The 17,284-nt window shown below is 56.8% G+C and overlaps 1 protein-coding gene across 1 annotated transcript; it reads left to right on the forward strand.

Moving 5' to 3' along the window:
- The first annotated feature begins 12,749 nt into the window (after positions 1 to 12,749).
- LOC141967314 (uncharacterized) lies at positions 12,750 to 13,623 on the forward strand. The gene is made up of 2 exons (XM_074920982.1): positions 12,750 to 12,848; positions 12,982 to 13,623. The coding sequence occupies exons 1-2, from the start codon at positions 12,814 to 12,816 to the stop codon at positions 13,559 to 13,561; spliced, it is 615 nt and encodes a 204-aa protein (XP_074777083.1). The 5' UTR covers positions 12,750 to 12,813; the 3' UTR covers positions 13,562 to 13,623.
- The last annotated feature ends 3,661 nt before the right edge of the window (positions 13,624 to 17,284 follow it).

A 17,284-nucleotide genomic window follows, 5' to 3' on the forward strand; every position in this document is an offset into this window, starting at 1 on the left:
GCTCCCTCCCGATGAGCAGCTCCAGTTCTGCGGACACCGTCTGCTCCTTCCCGGAGCCCTGCCCCGGTGCCACGGCAGATCTGGCGGCACAAGAGCGCTCAGGACCCGCCCAGACCCCCAAGGATGATCAGGCGCTGGTGGAGAATCTGGGACCAGCCCTGGGCCAGGACCCCCCACTGGAGAGGTCAGCTGGGACCAGTCAAGAGCAGGTCTCTGGGGATGAGGGCGAAGTGGTACAGAGACCCAGGGACGTGGAGCCAGACCCTGACAGTCACCAGGAGCGCGTGTGGACGCTCTTTACCAGAATGTGCATTGAGGACAATGGAGTGGAGCTTCCTGCGCCAGACACGGACACCGAGAGGAGTCCAAACACGGGGTCCTTGGAAATGGGCTGGAGCAGCTCCATGATGTCGGGCAGCAGCACCCCCGTGACCATGGGCAGCACCATCTGGGCGGCGCCGGGCGGGAGCAGCCCAGCGGAGCCCAGTCCCCAGCAGCGGGTGCCCAAGGGCAGGATGCGTGCCTGGGCGGCCCGGGGGCTGTGCAAGGGGGGCCGTGCCCTGCGGGAGTCCTGTGCCCAGCTCTGCAGGCGTGTCAGCGCCTGGTGGAAACGGGACTGGCAGTGCTGCTGCAGGTGCTCCCGCAAGCCCCTGAGGCAAAACTATCCCTGACTGCAGCGGGCAGCCTGGAGAGAGCAGTTGGGGGTGTAGGGCTGGGGAAGTCCCTGCAATGACCCCACCTGAAAAATAAAATAAAATATCTTTCCTCCATCCCTGGTGCCGTGGTTCTTCCACACAGCCCTTGATGCGCGCCCTCCCCCGTCCCTTTGCCAAACCTCCCCTTTGGGTCCCTTGCTGACCCCCCGCCTCTGCCGGGTCTCCCCCAGGTCCTGGCTCTGGGACGGGGACGTTTGCTTGGCCCAGAGCTGCTCCTGCCAGAGCAGGCAGGGACTGTGCCTGCCTGCACCCTGCTCCTGCCTCCTGCCCCCTCCAGAGCCCGGGGGCTGCGGGGCACCCACTGCAGGAACAGGGGGACCGCACACGTCGGGTCTTTGCCTCTTTTCACCTGGAACACATTCGCTCAACAGTAAAGGTCTTTACTGTCAGGCAGGAATTCTTCCTGGCAGCGCTGGGCGCACTCGCTGTTACCGTCAGTTTGGCCTCACAAGAACCGCCGAAGGCTCAGCTGGAAGCTGTAGAAGGCAGGCAGGCTGTGCTGCAGCGCTGGGTGCTGGGGGGATCGTTCCACCCAAGGGCCGTGCCGAAAGACAAGGGCACGCTTCTCCTGTCACACCAAAGCAGCGAATATTCCTGTCATTTCCGACACGTACGCACCGATTCCCAGAGGACCGACTGCCCGTGCCAGTGCGTTGTTTGGGGGAGAGTCCCTGCGGGGCTTCCCCAGGTGTCTGCTGGTTTCTCTGCCCTCCCCGGGATGGACCCGTCAGAGCTGCAAACATGAGGTCCTTGGGCACAATCCTGTGCGAGGCCCCTCACAGCTCTGAGCCCCAACTGCGGGCAGGCAGGAGGCAGCAGCTCCCCCCTTTTCCTGAGACTTTGCACTCACAAATCCCAGCTCTCAGGACTCCAAACCCAAACCACCTTTTGGCAGAAAAAGAGCCGCCGTGGCTGTGGCAGAAGAGTCAGAGGTCCCTCGGCCGGAGCTGATCCGGCCGTTCCCTGAGCCAGCGCTAATCAGCACGTGCAAGTATGGAAGCGCAGGCTGTGGCAGGTGTCCCCCCCAGTGAAGATCGGGCTCCATGGCCGCTGGAGCGGAGCAGCTCCTGATTGCCTTTGCTCTCGGGGCTTCCCGGCAGTTGGGGCCTTTGGCCAACGGGAGCCGCTACGGGGCACAGGTCAGATTGGGGCTGGGTGTCAATGGAGCCCTGGGGCAGCCATTTTGAGCTCCTCCCCTCGGGCAGCCATTTTGAGCTCCTCCCCTGGAGCAGCTCGCTGCCGTCGGTCGAGGACTCTCCCCTGGGGTCGGGACGTCGCCCAAGGAAGCTCCTCCAGGTGATCTGGGTCGGGGTGCTGCCCTGAGCAGGTCCTCGAGGTGGAGAGCCCTCGCTTGTCAGGTGAGTGATCAAGCGTTTGGGGTGGCCGTTAAACCCCACAGAGTTCTTTGTTCTGCGTTCTGGGGTGCCGTTGAACCCTGGAAAGCTGTTCTGTTCTCCGCGCACAGACATTCGAACCTGCAATTTACGGAGAGCTAGTTTCCTGCGCTCGTCGTAATTTGTCATTATTTTGGTGGGGGGCTGTCTAATTGAGAGCAGCCGTAAGGCCCGCGCTCCTCCCGCTGAGGCCGCCGCGGGCTCAACCCGAACCCCCCCACTCCTCACCCCGGGGAAGGCCCTTCCCCCGGCGCGGGGAGCAGCACGAGGTCGGGGCCGCCGGGCTCCGGCTGCGCGTTCACCCCCCGGCGGCCGGGCTCGAGCGGGCTGTCGGAGAAGCCCCGATCGCTGCCGCCCGTGTGTGCGGGCGGCACCAGGCGGCGGCGCGGCCCGGCCCGGCGGCGCAGAGGACACGGGGCCCCGCGGCCGCCGTTTGCCCCGCGGCCGCCGTTTGCCCCGCGGCCGCCGTTTGCCCCGCGGCCGCCGTTTGCCCCGCGGCCGCCGTTTGCCCGGCGCCGCCGGGGCCGGTCCGGCCGCGCCGCGCATGCGCTGTGTCTGCGGGGCCGCGTGAGGCGGGGAGCCGGCGCGGAGGCGGCTCGGCGGGGCCCGGCCCCGGCCCTCAGCCCCCGCGGCCCCGACCCCGGCGCCGAGGAGCGCGTCGCCGCCCGCCGCCCTCGCGTCGCCGCCCTCCTCGATGCCGAGCCCCGGCGAGAAGCGGCGCTCGTCCCCGGTGCCCCGGCTGCGTGGGCCTGACCCCCAGCCGCCCCCGCCGCCCAGATCGGAGCCGGGTCCAGGCCCCTCCCTGCCCCGGACCGGCACCAAGTCCCTCACCTTCTCCCCACAGCCCGGTTCAGGTCACAGATGATCTCCCCTCCCCAGAACGGTGCCGGGCTTGATGCCCCCACCCCCAGGCCGGGGCCGGTTCCACATCCTGCGCCCCGAGCTGGCAGCCAGTCCTGACCCCAGCCCGGGCCAGCACAGGCTCAGAGACCGACTCCAGGTGTCAGAATATCCCCTGTCCCACAACGGCACTGGGGCCAGGACCCCTACCAAAAACTGGCGGGGGGCAGCCACCCGATGTGGCCTTGCCAGCCTTCACGGGACCCGGGATCTCTCCCCAAACTGGCCTTGGCGCTCCCCTGAATCCCAAGCCAGAGACGCTCCCCGTTCTCTGCCAGATATTAGGAGCACGGGGACCTCCCGATGTCTGCTCATCCCAAAGGCAAGGACATCCCCGCCCTGTCCGAGGCACAGCACTGAGGCAGCAATACCCCCTTCCCCAAGAGATTCCCCTGCCATGGACCCGCTGCCCCCCTGGACAAAATCTGCATCAGACTAGTGGCATCCTGGAGCAGGCTGCTGTTCCCAGACCTGGGGCTCACCAGCCATGGCACACACCTTTCCCCGAAGCAGGACTGAAGTGGGGGCCTCTCCCAAGCCTTAGAGGCCCCTCCAGCCTGGGGGATATTGGGCCATGGGATCAGTGCCAATGCTGGAATGGCTCCGGACAGAAGCTGGCTGTCTTCATGGCCAAGCCGGGGTCCCCCCCAGCCACCTAAGGGCTGCCCCCTGACAGCCTCTGCCCCATGCCTGCCCCATCCCCACCTGGAAAGCAAACAGAGGCTGAGCCTCCCCAGCCTTGTGCTGAAGCAGTAACTAGCCTTGGGCTGCAGTCCCAGATGTAGAAAAAGAAGCCTGGACGCTGTTTTCCCTCTGGGCGGCTGTCCCCACCTTTCCTGCCTCCTTTCTGCATCTGCAGGGACCTGCTGGCCTGGGACTAAGCCTGCTGAGGGGAAGAGAGAGCAGAGTGTGCTGCGCTGAACCATGCAGTCTGGGTTGGGATGCCGGATTCAAGGGCATCCCCGAGCATGATGTGGTGTAAAATGTTCAGTCTTATTCCCTCTTCTGCCCCAGGGAGGCCCTTGGAGAAGATGTGGAGCCAAAAGTGCCTGAGGAGGAGGAGGAGGAGGAGGAAGAGCAGAGGAAGAGCCACAAGCACATTGAGGAGTGCAGGCAGGTGTGGCGGTAGGAGGGGAAGATCCTCTTGGGTCCCTGATATTTGGCTTTACCCTTCTTTTAGCTTTGTACAGTGCTTAGTGTCACACAGCAGCATTTATGTGAGAAGCAGCAGGGACAGGAACTCCTCAGGACTGGGTGGTGGGGGATTTGGGGGCTGGATCCTAGGGGTAGGATTTCCCGTGGATTGTAAGGGCGTAGGAGTGACGCCAAGCATCCAAACCAAAACCCCGCCGTGCCTAACCGCATCTGCACGCACGGGGGAAGTGAGAGAGGGGGGTGCTCTGAGCGTGTTCCTCTTGGCGCTGATGGCCTGCGGGGCTTTCCAGGAGAGGGAGGCCCGCGGGTGCTCATCGATCCTGCCGTAGCAGGAAGACAGAGCTTAGGGCTCCACACAGGCACCTCAGCATGGGGACAGGAGCCAGACCCTGGGCAGGCAGGGTTCCTGCAGCATCCCTCCCTCCAGAACGCAGGTCTTTGGGTGTGAAATGTGTGCCGCTTCCTTCACAGAGGCTGGCCAAGCTGCTCTTTGATGGCACGCAGATGGTGACAAATACCCGGGTGGCCGCTGACTTGAGGGAAACACAGAGGAGGGCAGAGGAGGCAGAGCTGAAGCTGCAGAGGTAAGAGACTGCACCGCGGGTCGGCGCTGCTGGGAAGGATGTTGGTGCAGCTTTCTGAGGACATCCTAATGCTGGTCATCCAGAAACACTTGGCAGTTAGGGCTGTGCTGTTCAGAAGGAAAATCTAGGCACCTCCAGGTCCCACCTGCTGTCACGTCCTGCTCCGAAGAGGGAGACAAGTGACGTAGATTCATAAATCCCCAACGGAGCAGAGATTGGTGAGACAAGTCTCAAAGTGCAGACATAAACATTTCTTCATTTCCCACAGTGTGTTGACTGGATACACAATAACTGACTAAGTGAAGAACAAATTATGGCAAGGGATATGATACGCCTTGCGTCCCTTAATGATAACAAGGGGGAAAAGAGAAGAAGAGAGAGAGAGATGGGAAGAGAGGGAGAGAGATCACCAGTCCAGGTTCCTGCGCTGGTTCTGCCAAGGAGGGTTCAGGGATGCATCCACCTGCTTCACTTCACTTCTTCACTCGCTCATCACCGTTATCCTTGCCCCCCCCCCCCCATTTATACACGCTTTCCTCGGGTCCTTCCCCCAGATTGATCTACATATCACGTGTCATAGGTGTGGGGAGGGGCAAGGCGCTTCGTGGGGTGCTGTAATTAGCATGATCTCGTTAGTCTTTATTAGCATATTCAGGGATGTCAACTTTAATACACGTTTTGTGGATAATGAAGCAAAGATCGCTCACGGGACAGATGCCCCTTGAAACTGTCACCGAAATCCGGGATAAAAATAACTTCTCGACTCCAGTGTGATGCAGATAAGCAGACACTTCTTTACTGACGGCCGGACGTGTAGGGGAGCGCTCTCACCAACAACACGTGCCAGGCACCAGAATCACACACCTTATCTAGAACTTACTCATCCATATTCATTAAGTCTTCATACATAAGCATACAACTTCCAGGAAATCATTCACATATTCTCCTCCTATTTCCGATTCTGCGCAGTAGAGGTTAGAAATGTCTAGAAATGGCTCTGGGTGTAATGGGAGCAGGTGGTCCGTGAGCCGGGGGTCGCCATCTCCCCCTGCCGGAATTACCTTTTGCTTAAGGACACGGTTTTCTTGGCAGGTACCTGCCAGCTGTTACGGTCACTGCCCTCAGTTCCCGTTCATCCTGGACCTTGACAGCTACTTGCATTCTTCTAGTCCTGTACATGTATTATAAATCAGGTTACAAATCACCTCGTGTTTCGTTACCTGGGTTCTAACCGTTCCTACTAAACAGTTGTGACCAGTCCCTTCAGCCTTGGTACGGGGCTGTACAGGGGATTTTAGAGGAGCAGTCAGTTGCTAGATTCAAACTACAATAAATGTAAAATGATTTTTACTAAAATATCCCTTAATTCTATGCTTATATTAAAATCAAACACAATTTAATTTCAGTTGATAATAAAATCAGTAACATTTCCCCCCTTTGAAGGTGTTGAAAATCATTTCAATACTTTCACACTTTTATTCATTTTCATCTTTGAGGCCAAAGTTTGTCTTGCCAGATGATGGTGGTGGCGCGCTGTAGCCTGGTGGCATAGTGGGTACTTCTCTCATCATTCTACGATATATTGCAGCCTATTAGTAAACTGTATGTTACCAACATAATCATCAACAGGACAATTCATAGCAAAAACAGAATTTTGATTAAGGATTTCAGCCAAGAGCTCAAATTCTATCCTAATCCACTAAAAATGTTTCCTAGCCGATCTTCTGACATATCTTCTTGAATGGTTTCTGTTTCTTTTCCGATTTTGCCTCACAGATCTAAATCCTGTTCTCCATCCTGTGTAACATTCGGGATATGAATGCAGCAATGGTCCAATCTGTCTTTGCGATATCCACACACTCCATGCTCTTTCAACAGAAGCATGTCTAGTGCCATCCTGTTCTGAAGTGTCATTCTAGAAGTTACCTGTAATTGGATGTTTAATTCTTGAAATCCTTTTCTTGTAACATCGGCCAATTTTTCTCCTTGTCCTGTTAAGTGATAAAGCCATTCTCTATTCCTGTAGGACGCTATTGGGTTCAAACAGACTCTAAAGCCCAGCCAATTTTTTACTCCTGTTGTTGGTTCATTCCAAGCGTCATCATCCGTTTCAGACCTTTTGATTCGTTGTAATTTTAAATTTTCCAGGGATCCCTTGAGTGGTGATTTCTTCCCAATCGGACACAATGTTGGCAGGCCTAAAGTAATTTGTTTCACCTTACCATCTACCGGTAAGTGGGTTGTCCGGGTGCCATCACTTAATGCCCAAACTAAATGCCCTGGGCTCTGAATGGCAGATTTCTTACAACTAGAGGAGTATCCTCTTCTGGGTGTAAAGAGACTAGTCATGGTGAGGTTATTATGAACACCTCGACAATAACAGCCAAACTTTAAAGCAGCTGCCAAATGAGGAATTCTTTGAATTATTAAGTCTGCATTGCTGCAATCATACACCCTTTCACATTTCTACCATGGTACTACATGTCCCTTTCCTTGTCGGGTAGTGCCTTTGTCTACTGTCGGGGGAAGGATTGCAAACACGCCTTTAATCCAGGTACTGTCCCAAGTTTTTAATTTTAATCTACCCGTTTGAACTCTTTTCCTGGTTACTGGATTGTTTTTCAAACATACGTCACATTTTGCAGTTATTAATTTAGCCATGTCTGTCATCTTGACAGATAAAACTTGTTTTTGTAAAGAAGTTACTAAAGCTTCTGCTCCCTAATGACATTCTTGAGGTTTGGTTTGCATTCTTTCTTTTATTAACAAAGGTGGAACTACTGCTCGTCTGTGAGGGGTTACTGTTTTGGAGGGAATTAATGCCATTTGAAATATTCGTTCTCTTGCTGTCCGGTCGGCCAAATTACTTCTAGCAATTTCTTTTGTGTTCCTAATTAGGTGTGCTTTACAGTGCATGATTGCTACCTGATTTGGTTTTTGAACTGCTTGTAATAATTGTCAAATGTAATTTTGATGCATAATATTTGATCCCTGAGAGGACAGTAATTTTTTTTTTTTTTTCCACAAAGCTCCATGGACATGTACCACCCCAAGAGCATACTTTGAGTCTGTCCAGGTATTTACTTTCTTCGTTTCCCTTAGTTCTAAGGTTCGAATCAAAGCAATGAGTTCTGATCTCTAAGCTGATGTGGCACTCGTCAGTGCCTTTGCCTCTCTAACTGTGGTGTCTGTTGTTACCGCATGCCCAGCGTATCGAACTCCTTGCTCCATAAAGCTGCTGCCATCTGTGTACAATTCCCAGTCTGGTTGCTCCAAGGGTACATCCTTCAGATCTTCTCGACTGGAATAAACATACTCGATAGCAGCCAAGCAGTCCTGCTCCAGTGGCTCTTCTTCCTGTGTGGAACTTAAAAACACTGCAGGATTTACCAGGTTAGTTGTTTTTAGACTCACACCATCTTGTTCAGCCAGTACTACCTGGTACTTCATCATTCAGCTCAGAGACAGCCAATGTCCCCCCTTCTGTTCTAAACCAGTTATCACCGTCTGTGGGACACAGACTGTTATTGTGCTTCCCAAAGTTAATTTCTGAGCTGCCTGTGTGAGCATCACTGTTGCAGCCACAGCTCGAAGGCAGTTTGGGCACCCTTTGCTCCCCGTGTCCAGTTGTTTAGAGAAGTATCCGACAGGTCGTTTCCAGCTTCCCGTCTTCTGAGTCAGCACACCCAGTGCCAGGCGTTGTCTTTCGTGAGCCAACAGCTCACAGCCTTTGGTGATGTCCAGAAGTCCTAAGGCAGGCGCAGGCATTAAAGCGGTTCAGTTCTGTGACAGCCCGTTGTTGCTGTGGGCCCCATGTCGAAGGAGAGTTCTTCGGGCCTCATGTAGCAGTTTAGCTGTCAGACCATAACTCATGATCCAGAGGCGGCACCACCCTGTCATTCCTAAGAATGCTCTGAGTTCATGAATATTTTCGGGCTCACATGGCTTCTCAGTGTTCTGTTCCTAATTGCCGCTGCCCTTCTGAAATCTCAAAGTCCAAATATATCACAGTCTGACAAGCTATTTGGGCGCTTTTTTTTTTTTTTTCCCCTTGGCTACCTTGTACCCATTCGGTGCCAGAAAATTAAAAAGATCTATTGTTACCTGTATGTAGGTAAATCTTTTTTTTTTCTGTAGCAATCAGTGTGTCATCCACATATTGTAAAAGCAAATGTCCAGGTGTTGGTTTGTCCTGTTTCCGTGTTTCAAGCTCTTTTGCCAGCTGATTTCCAAAAATTATCGGGCTATTTCTAAATCCTTGGGGTAGTCTTGTCCATGTCAGCTGCATCTTTGTCCTGTTTGTGGATTTTCCCACTCGAAAGCAAACAATTTTCTGTTTTCCTTCTCCAAGGCATACAAAAGAAAGCATCTTTTAAATCCAGCACTGTAAACCACTGATAAGTCTCCTTTAAAGCTGTTAACAGCGTGCAAGGATTTGCTGCTACAGGATATATACCCTTAACTATGTGATTCACTGCTCTGAAGTCTTGCACTAACCTATATTCACCCGACGGTTTTCTGACTGGTAGAATGAGAGTTTTATCCTCAGATTCACACTCCTCCAAGAGTTTATATTTCAAAAATTATCAATCAGTTTCTTTCTTATATCTGGTACCGATTGTTCTATAAAAATCCAAGCCAATTATATCTGAGCTGCCTCAGTTTCTACTTTCAAATCAGTATTTATTCTTTCTGGCAGCTTCTTTTAGTCTTCCCAGAAACGCTGAGGGAGATTCATTCTTATCTTGTCTCACCTCATACAATTTAGACCAGTTCAGAAACCTAGGCATGGCGTGTTTAACTCCATGTAAAACCCATTTCTGATACCGACTCAGTCTTTCTCTGTGCTCCACATTATTTGGATCCCCACTGCGGATCCCCAGACAGAAAGTTCTGCTCTAATATTCCACCTGCTGTCCCACTCAATACAGTCACTTCTGCCTGTGCTTTGCCAGCCTCCAATACCATCTGTTTTTTTCTGTATCATCTAACACATTAGCTAAAATCACCTGTAAATCACTCCAGTCCGGGTTCTGTGTTCTGATGATAGTATCTGCCACTCTGCCTGTTCTCTCCGGATCCTCTCTGTACACTCCTGCTGCCTGCTTCCAAGCCATCGAATCCGTCACTGAAAAGGCACTTTCACATACACCGGCCCATCGTTGCCAGCTCCCTGCCGCAGGGGAGCTATTGTTTGTACCTGCTGCCGAGTTCTTTCGAGATGCAGGGGTATGAATTACAACCTCAGACGGCCCTTCATCCACATCCTCTAGTCCGCTACTCTCAGGTTCCTCTACCTGTTCTCTATATTCTCGCCCCCGATGCCGTTCTCCCTGTGGAGGGGATATATCTAATTCTGGCCCTCCATCCTTTTCAGTAGAAGCAATTCTTTCCTTCAAACAATCTTTTCAAGTTCACATGTTGAACAACACTTTTTCACCTTTTTATCGTCAAAAGTTATAGCCATTACTAAATTATCCCTACTAATCAGCTTACATTCTTTCTGCCAATCCTTCCTTTGTCTTAAATAGGAAAAAAAAAAAATCAACATACGGCACTTCATTTCCCTTCTCTTCTACAAAACAGCATTAACTGCAGAATGGTATTATAATGCAGTGTCCCATTCACGAGCCATTTTCCCTGATCACCCAGAGTATACAGAGGCCACCAGCGATTACAATATTCAATCATCTGACTTTTCCTCAAATCATCATGTACCTCTCCCCAGTGTGCTAACAAACATCCTAACGGAGAAGTTTTCAGAACTTTGTCATTTGCAGCCAGATTACACATCCTTTTGCTTTTAAACAAACGAGTCAGCGTAGATGCCATGGTTCAGTTACTTTGTTAACACAATATACAATCGATCACTCGCTCAAGCCTATCGCTTCGTCCTTCTCCGGCTGCACCCCGCGCGGGATAACAGAACCGCGGATCCGAACCCCACACCCGCTTCGTGCTCAGTTGCACGTCTCACGCTCACAAACACGCTCACACCTTTCTACAGTTACTACGACAAACAAAGGTATATAACACAATACAACACAATTCTTAATTACCGTACAATATTCAATTGACGAAACAACCAGTACCACAACTGAGTGCATAAAAACTTTTAACTTCCAATTAAATGCACTCCTTCTGAGAACTCTACAGCGTATAGGGTCTCTTGTTTCCAAATCCAGCTGTCCAACCCTGCAATAGCTTTCGCTTGTGTCTTACGGGCAGAGGCCTCGGCTTCCAATACACGAGGATCCTCTAGCCCAACCCTGCGCAGCTTTCGCCGCGTCTGACAGGCAGGCTTGTACAGTGGGACTCTAACCCGCTCCTACTGGTGGGACTCTAACCCACTTATCCCAGTACAAAAGAGAAGTGTCTTACCAAAATCCAGGGGACGTCGCGGAGAGCCGCATGGATCGGGGATCGATGGGTGTCCCCGAGAAATCCTCGGTGCCGGCTGGAACCGATCAGGTCCCCGACTCCTCCGGTCTCTCAGCGAGGTCCCATCTGGGGTGCCAGAAACTGTCCCCGAAATCCGGGATGAAGATAACTTACCGACTCCAATGTGATGCAGATAAGCAGACACTTGTTTATTGACGGCCGGGTGCGCGGGTGCGTGCTCTCACCAACAACGCACACCAGTCACAAGAATTATACAGTTTCTATATTATTCATTCATCCATATTCATTAAGTATTCATACCTAAACACAAGAATTCCTGGAAATCATTATCATACTTCCCTCCTACTTCCGATTCTGCGCACTGAAGCTTAGAAATGTCTAGAAATGAGTCTGGGGTGTGATTTGGGTCGGTGGCCCATGAGTCGGTGGTCGCGATCTCCCCCTGCCGGAATTACCCATTACCCAGTTTCACTGTTCCTTGGCAGAGATCTGTAAACTGTGACAGTTCATTCTCCCCAGTTCTCATTACTCTCAGGTTGTGGTACTTCTGAGGCATTATCCAATGTATTCTAGGTAATAAATTACTTCTGTGTCTAGACATCTCCAACAACTTCAAACAGAATTATTTTCAATTCTAAATCTAATTCCCTAAGCAGTATCTAGGTGTACCTAGTAAATGATTACTGACCAATTCTTCGGCCTTGGTACAGGGCTATACAGAGGAATTCACAGTAGCATTGGTTTCTGGTTAGATGTGCAAAATGCAAGATGTAAACATGTAACCCTACTAAAATATTTCTGTATTCATACTGGAATCAAACATTATTAATTGTAATAATTCTGATTGGTGTCAAATCAGTGACAGGGGGCCAAGGAGGGCAACGGCATCCTGGCTTGTGTCAGCACTGGCGTGGCCAGCAGGGCCAGGGAAGGGATCTGAGCCCTGGGCTCGGCACTGGGGAGGCCGCCCCTCGATTCCTGGGTTCAGTTTTGGGCCCCTCACCCCAAAAAGGCCATTGAATGACTCGAGCGTGGCCAGAGAAGGGCAACGGAGCTGGGGCAGGGTCTGGAGCACAGGTCTGCTGGGGAGCGGCTGGGGGAACTGGGGGGGTTCAGTCTGGAGCAGAGGAGGCTGAGGGGAGACCTCCTGGCCCTCTGCAACTCCCTGCCAGGAGGGGGCAGAGAGGGGGGATGAGTCTCTGGAGCCAAGGCCCCAGCGCCAGGCCCCGAGGGAATGGCCTCAAGCTGCCCAGGGCAGGGTCAGGCTGGCTCTGAGGAAGGATTTCTGTGCAGAAGGGGCTGTTGGGCGTTGGAATGGGCTGCCCAGGGCAGGGGGGAGTCCCCGGGATCCCTGGAGGGGTTGAAGAGTCGGGCTGAGCCAGCGCTGAGGGATCTGGGGGAGTTGGGAACGGTCGAGCACCCTGGCCGAGATGCTGTGCGTAGTGATGTTCACTGAGGTGTACTTCGTGCTCGGCGCCATGTTTGCCCAGTGGCTCTGGGTATGTGACGGCTGCACCGCGCTGTGGTGGGGAGTGGGATGGGGTGGGTGGGGTGAGGGGCTGTGGGGGTGATGTGGCCTGGGAGCTGCTCCCGTCTCACCCAGCTCTTGGTGTCCTGCAGAGTTCAAGGCAGAAGGCAAAGCATGGGACAGCTGACGCCAAGATGGAGAAGAGCAAACAACCGACCCTGCAGAAATGGTGAGTGCTGGGGGAGGCCCCAGATCCTGCCCCAGACCCTCAGCCCGTGCCCTGCCCGCGCTGGGCAGCCCTGCCCGTCCCGCCGGAGGGGCCGCGGTGCAGCAGGTTCACCTCCCTCTCTCCTCCCCTGCAGTGCCAGCGCGACGTTGCCGAGCACAGAGCGCCTGTGCCCGCTACTGTGGTCACCATCGCTGAGCTCCCTCCCGATGAGCAGCTCCAGTTCTGCGGACACCGTCTGCTCCTTCCCGGAGCCCTGCCCCGGTGCCACAGCAGATCTGGCGGCACAAGAGCGCTCAGGACCCGCCCAGACCCCCAAGGATGATCAGGCGCTGGTGGAGAATCTGGGACCAGCCCTGGGCCAGGACCCCCCACTGGAGAGGTCAGCTGGGACCAGTCAAGAGCAGGTCTCTGGGGATGAGGGCGAAGTGGTACAGAGACCCAGGGACGTGGAGCCAGACCCTGACACCCCCGTGACCATGGGCAGCACCATCTGGGCGGCGCCGGGCGGGAGCAGCCCAGCGGAGCCCAGTCCCCAGCAGCGGGTGCCCACGGGCAGGATGCGTGCCTGGGTGGCCCCGGGGCTGTGCAAGGGGGGCCGTGCCCTGCGGGAGTCCCGTGCCCAGCTCTGCAGGCGTGTCAGCGCCTGGTGGAAACGGGACCGGCAGTGCTGCTGCAGGTGCTCCCGCAAGCCCCTGAGGCAAAATTATCCCTGACTGCAGCGGGCAGCCTGGAGAGAGCAGTTGGGGGTGTAGGGCTGGGGAAGTCCCTGCAATGACCCCACCTAAAAAATAAAATATCTTAAAATATCTTTCCTCCATCCCTGGTGCCGTGGTTCTTCCACACAGCCCTTGATGCGCGCCCTCCCCCGTCCCTTTGCCAAACCTCCCCTTTGGGTCCCTTGCTGACCCCCCTGCCTCTGCCGGGTCTCCCCCAGGTCCTGGCTCCGAGCTCCCCCGGGCTTGGTCACCTCTGTCCGGCCCCGCGTCCGTAGGCACCGCGACGGGGACTTTTGCTCGGCCCAGAGCTGCTCCTGCCAGAGCAGGCAGGGACTGTGCCTGCCTGCACCCTGCTCCTGCCTCCTGCCCCCTCCAGAGCCCGGGGGCTGCGGGGCACCCACTGCAGGAACAGGGGGACTGCACACGTCGGGTCTTTGCCTCTTTTCACCTGGAACAAGCTTCTCACTCTCAAGCAGATATGCTTCATTAGCAGCGCTGGGGTCGCCCTGGGGATTCTGCACCCGAGGATTAGTCAGGGACGTCGGTTTACTCACACACAGATCAGATATTCATTACATTTCCTACAGGAAAGTTTGCCACAGGGACAGAGAGGCCCTCGAGGAGGAGCTCACTTCACTGTCCCTGAGAGAAGCCGGGAGCTGTCACTGTCACCATCAGGTGTCTCCCAGCTGAGCCTGTGTGAGGAGGAGGAGGGAGAAGCCTGAGCCCAGCACTCCCGAGCGGCCTGAGACTCTCCTTCCTGCCCCGAAGGAGGCGTCAGGCTGTGTCAGTGCCACGGGGGCCCTGGGTCACCCCGGCGGGGTGTCTGTGCGGCTGCAGGGACACCTGCGGGGCAGGCTGGGCAGGAGCTCGGCCCAGCTCACCACACAGGCTCTGCAGGAGGGAAATTCCGCAGCTTTTGGCCCATTTCAGCCAGGGCAGCGGCAGAGCTCGGCGGCGGCGGCCGTGAGGGGAAGGCGCGAGCAAGGGGCTCGGGCCGAGCTGCGGGGGAGCGACGGCCGCGGGGCCCCGTGTCCTCTGCGCCGCCGGGCCGGGCCGCGCCGCCTCCTTTGCCCCCCGCTGCCGGTGCCACTCGTGGCTCCGGGACCAGAGCCAAGGGCTGGAGGCCGGCGCCGGTCCCGAGACTGCGCGTCCCTCGGCGGGGCGGTCAGAGCCGCCCCCGTGGCCACTGCCCTTCTAGAAGGGGCTGAAGGGCCCCTGACACGGACTGGAGAGAGAAAAGGAGCAGCAGAGGAGAGCGCCGGCCCACCCCGGCCCAGCCCCTCATCGCCGCTGATGCCGATGGCCTTCCCCCAGGGCACGCGGTTTCACTTTGGTTGCTCACTCTTATTAGGGCCGAGGGAAGCTGGGGCTGGCTTGGGGAGGGCCAGGGCATCCCTGGGGGGGTGGCAGCTTCCCAGCACCAGGCCCCTCCCACAGAGCCCACCGGTGGCCCCAGCACCCCTCTCTGTCCTCAGCCCCTGGCCTGGCCCTTCTCTCCCGGGGCTGGAAGGTGCCCGGCCCCTCGCTGTGCCCCTCGTGCTGCTGGGCTGGCCTTGCCCCGTGTCCCCACGACCCCCCCATCACCCGGAGCACCCCAGAGCCGGCAGGGCCAGCAGGATCACCCAGGCGGTCGGGAGAAGACAGGGAGAGGGTGCTGGGTCCGGGCTGCCCCACAGCAGCCCCACGCTCCAGCCGGGATCTCCCCCCACAGCCGGAGGAAGCGCCACGAAGGAGAAGGGTGGGAAAGCGGCGTCGGCGGGGACGCGGCTTCTGCGAGGGAGCTCCCCCACGGGACGGGAGACGTGGGTCGAGATGGGAACGTCGGTGCTGCCACCAGCTCGGAGCTCCTCAGGAGCCAGCCCTCCTCCTCCCACAGCAGCGACCTGGAGGAGCTGGCCACGTCCCTCATGGAGTCCCTGGGCGGGACCCGAGTCTGCCGCGACCTCCTGGGAAAACTGAAGGAGGCTCGGGATCGCGGCGCTCCAAGCGCTTCCCAAGACATCCGCAAGGAATACGCCACCTGCCTGGAGTGCCGGCGGTGCCTCACTGGCAGCTGCCCGCACCGCAGCGAGCCCCTGCCAGAGCGGGACCTGCCCACGCTGGCCGCCATCCTCCACAGCGTGGACCTGCTGGTGCACCGGGAGGAGCTCCAGCTGGAGCTGGGCATGGGCTTTGAGCTGGTCCTGGCTGGGGAAACCGTCTACGTCTGGCAGAGAACCCATCGGGTCCCCGAAATCCCCCCGGAGCGATGCTGGGAGGGTGCCGTGTGCCACACCGGGCACGGGAGAGGTGGGGGGAGGTGGCCATCCTGCGGGGCGGGCAGAGGGCCAGGGCTGATGTCAGCCAGGGAAGCCCAGGAGAGCCCCGATGCCGCTGCTCGCACCGCCAAAGCCCCTTCGCTCAGAGACCCCTTTGGATCCCAGGGCCCCCCTCCCTACTCTGGGGGCCCCTGCTGGAGGACAAACGGAGCCCTGGGGTCCCTGCTCACCTCCCCTCTCTTGTAGGGTGGCAAGAGGAAGGTGAACCACAGCCGGGGGAACGGGGTGTGCCCAGGGAACGGGCCCCGGGGTGAGGCAGCGTGAGAAGAGGCTGTGCTGGAGAAATGAAGGGAAGGAGGAAAGTGCTCACCTGGAGAAGCAGCCAGTCATGGGCTCCCCTCTCCCCACTAACACGAGACTGCGGTGGAGAACTCAGAAGTGAAAGACAATTTTTATTGACTGATTCAACCAGTAGTATCCTAAAACATCTCCGAGCTGTCAGTTCTCCAGTGAGGGTCTTGCACACCTGAAGCTGGGGAAGGTGGCTTTTCAGCAGCTGAATGTTGCAGAGAGCTGAGAAAAGAGCCCTTCCCTGCTCCACCCGGCAGGACAGACCCCGGCCGCGATACACAGAAATCCAAACAACATGAAAGGGAGAATGAAGTAGGCCCCAGGGAGCTCTCGCTGTGCCAGAGTCCCCGGCTCCCTGTGAGTCCCCCCCAGGGCTGTCCAGCCACCACCACCTCTGGGTCGGTGACCCCGGGCAGAGGTTGGAGCTGCTGGACACTTCCCTGCCTCTGCCGGAGCCCTGGGGAGGGACAGGCAGGCTCTGCCCCGGGTACAGCCCCAGGGCTCCCTGCAGGGCCTCTGCGGCTTCGGGGCAGCGCTGCCGGGAGTCCCCCGGGCTGGGGGGTCAGTGACCTCCAGAGCCAGGAGCAGAGCAGCGCCCGTGCTGGCGGGGGGGGACAGGCATGGGGGCTGCTCTGTGCCCCGGCCCCCCACCGCTGGGGCTGGTGTGGCCCCAGTTCCTCCATCCCAGGTCCCTGCTTCAGCCTTGGTGCCAACTGTCCCTCCAAGGAGCCTCTGGGGAGCGCTCCCGTGGTGCAGCCCCTTCCCCTTCCCCTGCAGCTCCAAGACCCCAGCAGGGCACCAGTCATGGCCCCCAGAGGAAAAAGGCTCCGAGCCCCCCAGCCTGGCTGCCCCGCAGTAGCCACCAGGCACCTCTGCCAGCCCCGGCAAGGGACGCACAGCCTCGGGATTGACTCCATCCTCCAGCCCCATTTCTCTAGGACTAAAGCCACAAATGGGACCCACAGAGGAGGAATGTAAAAGAGGAGCCCCAGCAGCAGCAGGAGGGAGATCTCCCCCAGAGCTGCTGAGAGGCTGCGGGGAGGAGAAGGCCTTGGGACGGGGGAAGGTTGTGCCACGGGGCTGGGGACATGGGGCAGGCTCCCAAGCT

Source organism: Athene noctua, chromosome 1, assembly GCF_965140245.1.
Source record: "Athene noctua chromosome 1, bAthNoc1.hap1.1, whole genome shotgun sequence".
NCBI lineage: Eukaryota > Metazoa > Chordata > Aves > Strigiformes > Strigidae > Athene > Athene noctua.

Bases quoted from the DNA above. Each gene is read 5' to 3' on its own strand.
- LOC141967314 (XM_074920982.1), top strand. From the start codon at position 12,814: ATGGAGAAGAGCAAACAACCGACCCTGCAGAAATG. The intron at 12,849-12,981 runs GTGAGTGCTGGG...CCTCCCCTGCAG, and splicing joins CAACCGACCCTGCAGAAATG to TGCCAGCGCGACGTTGCCGA.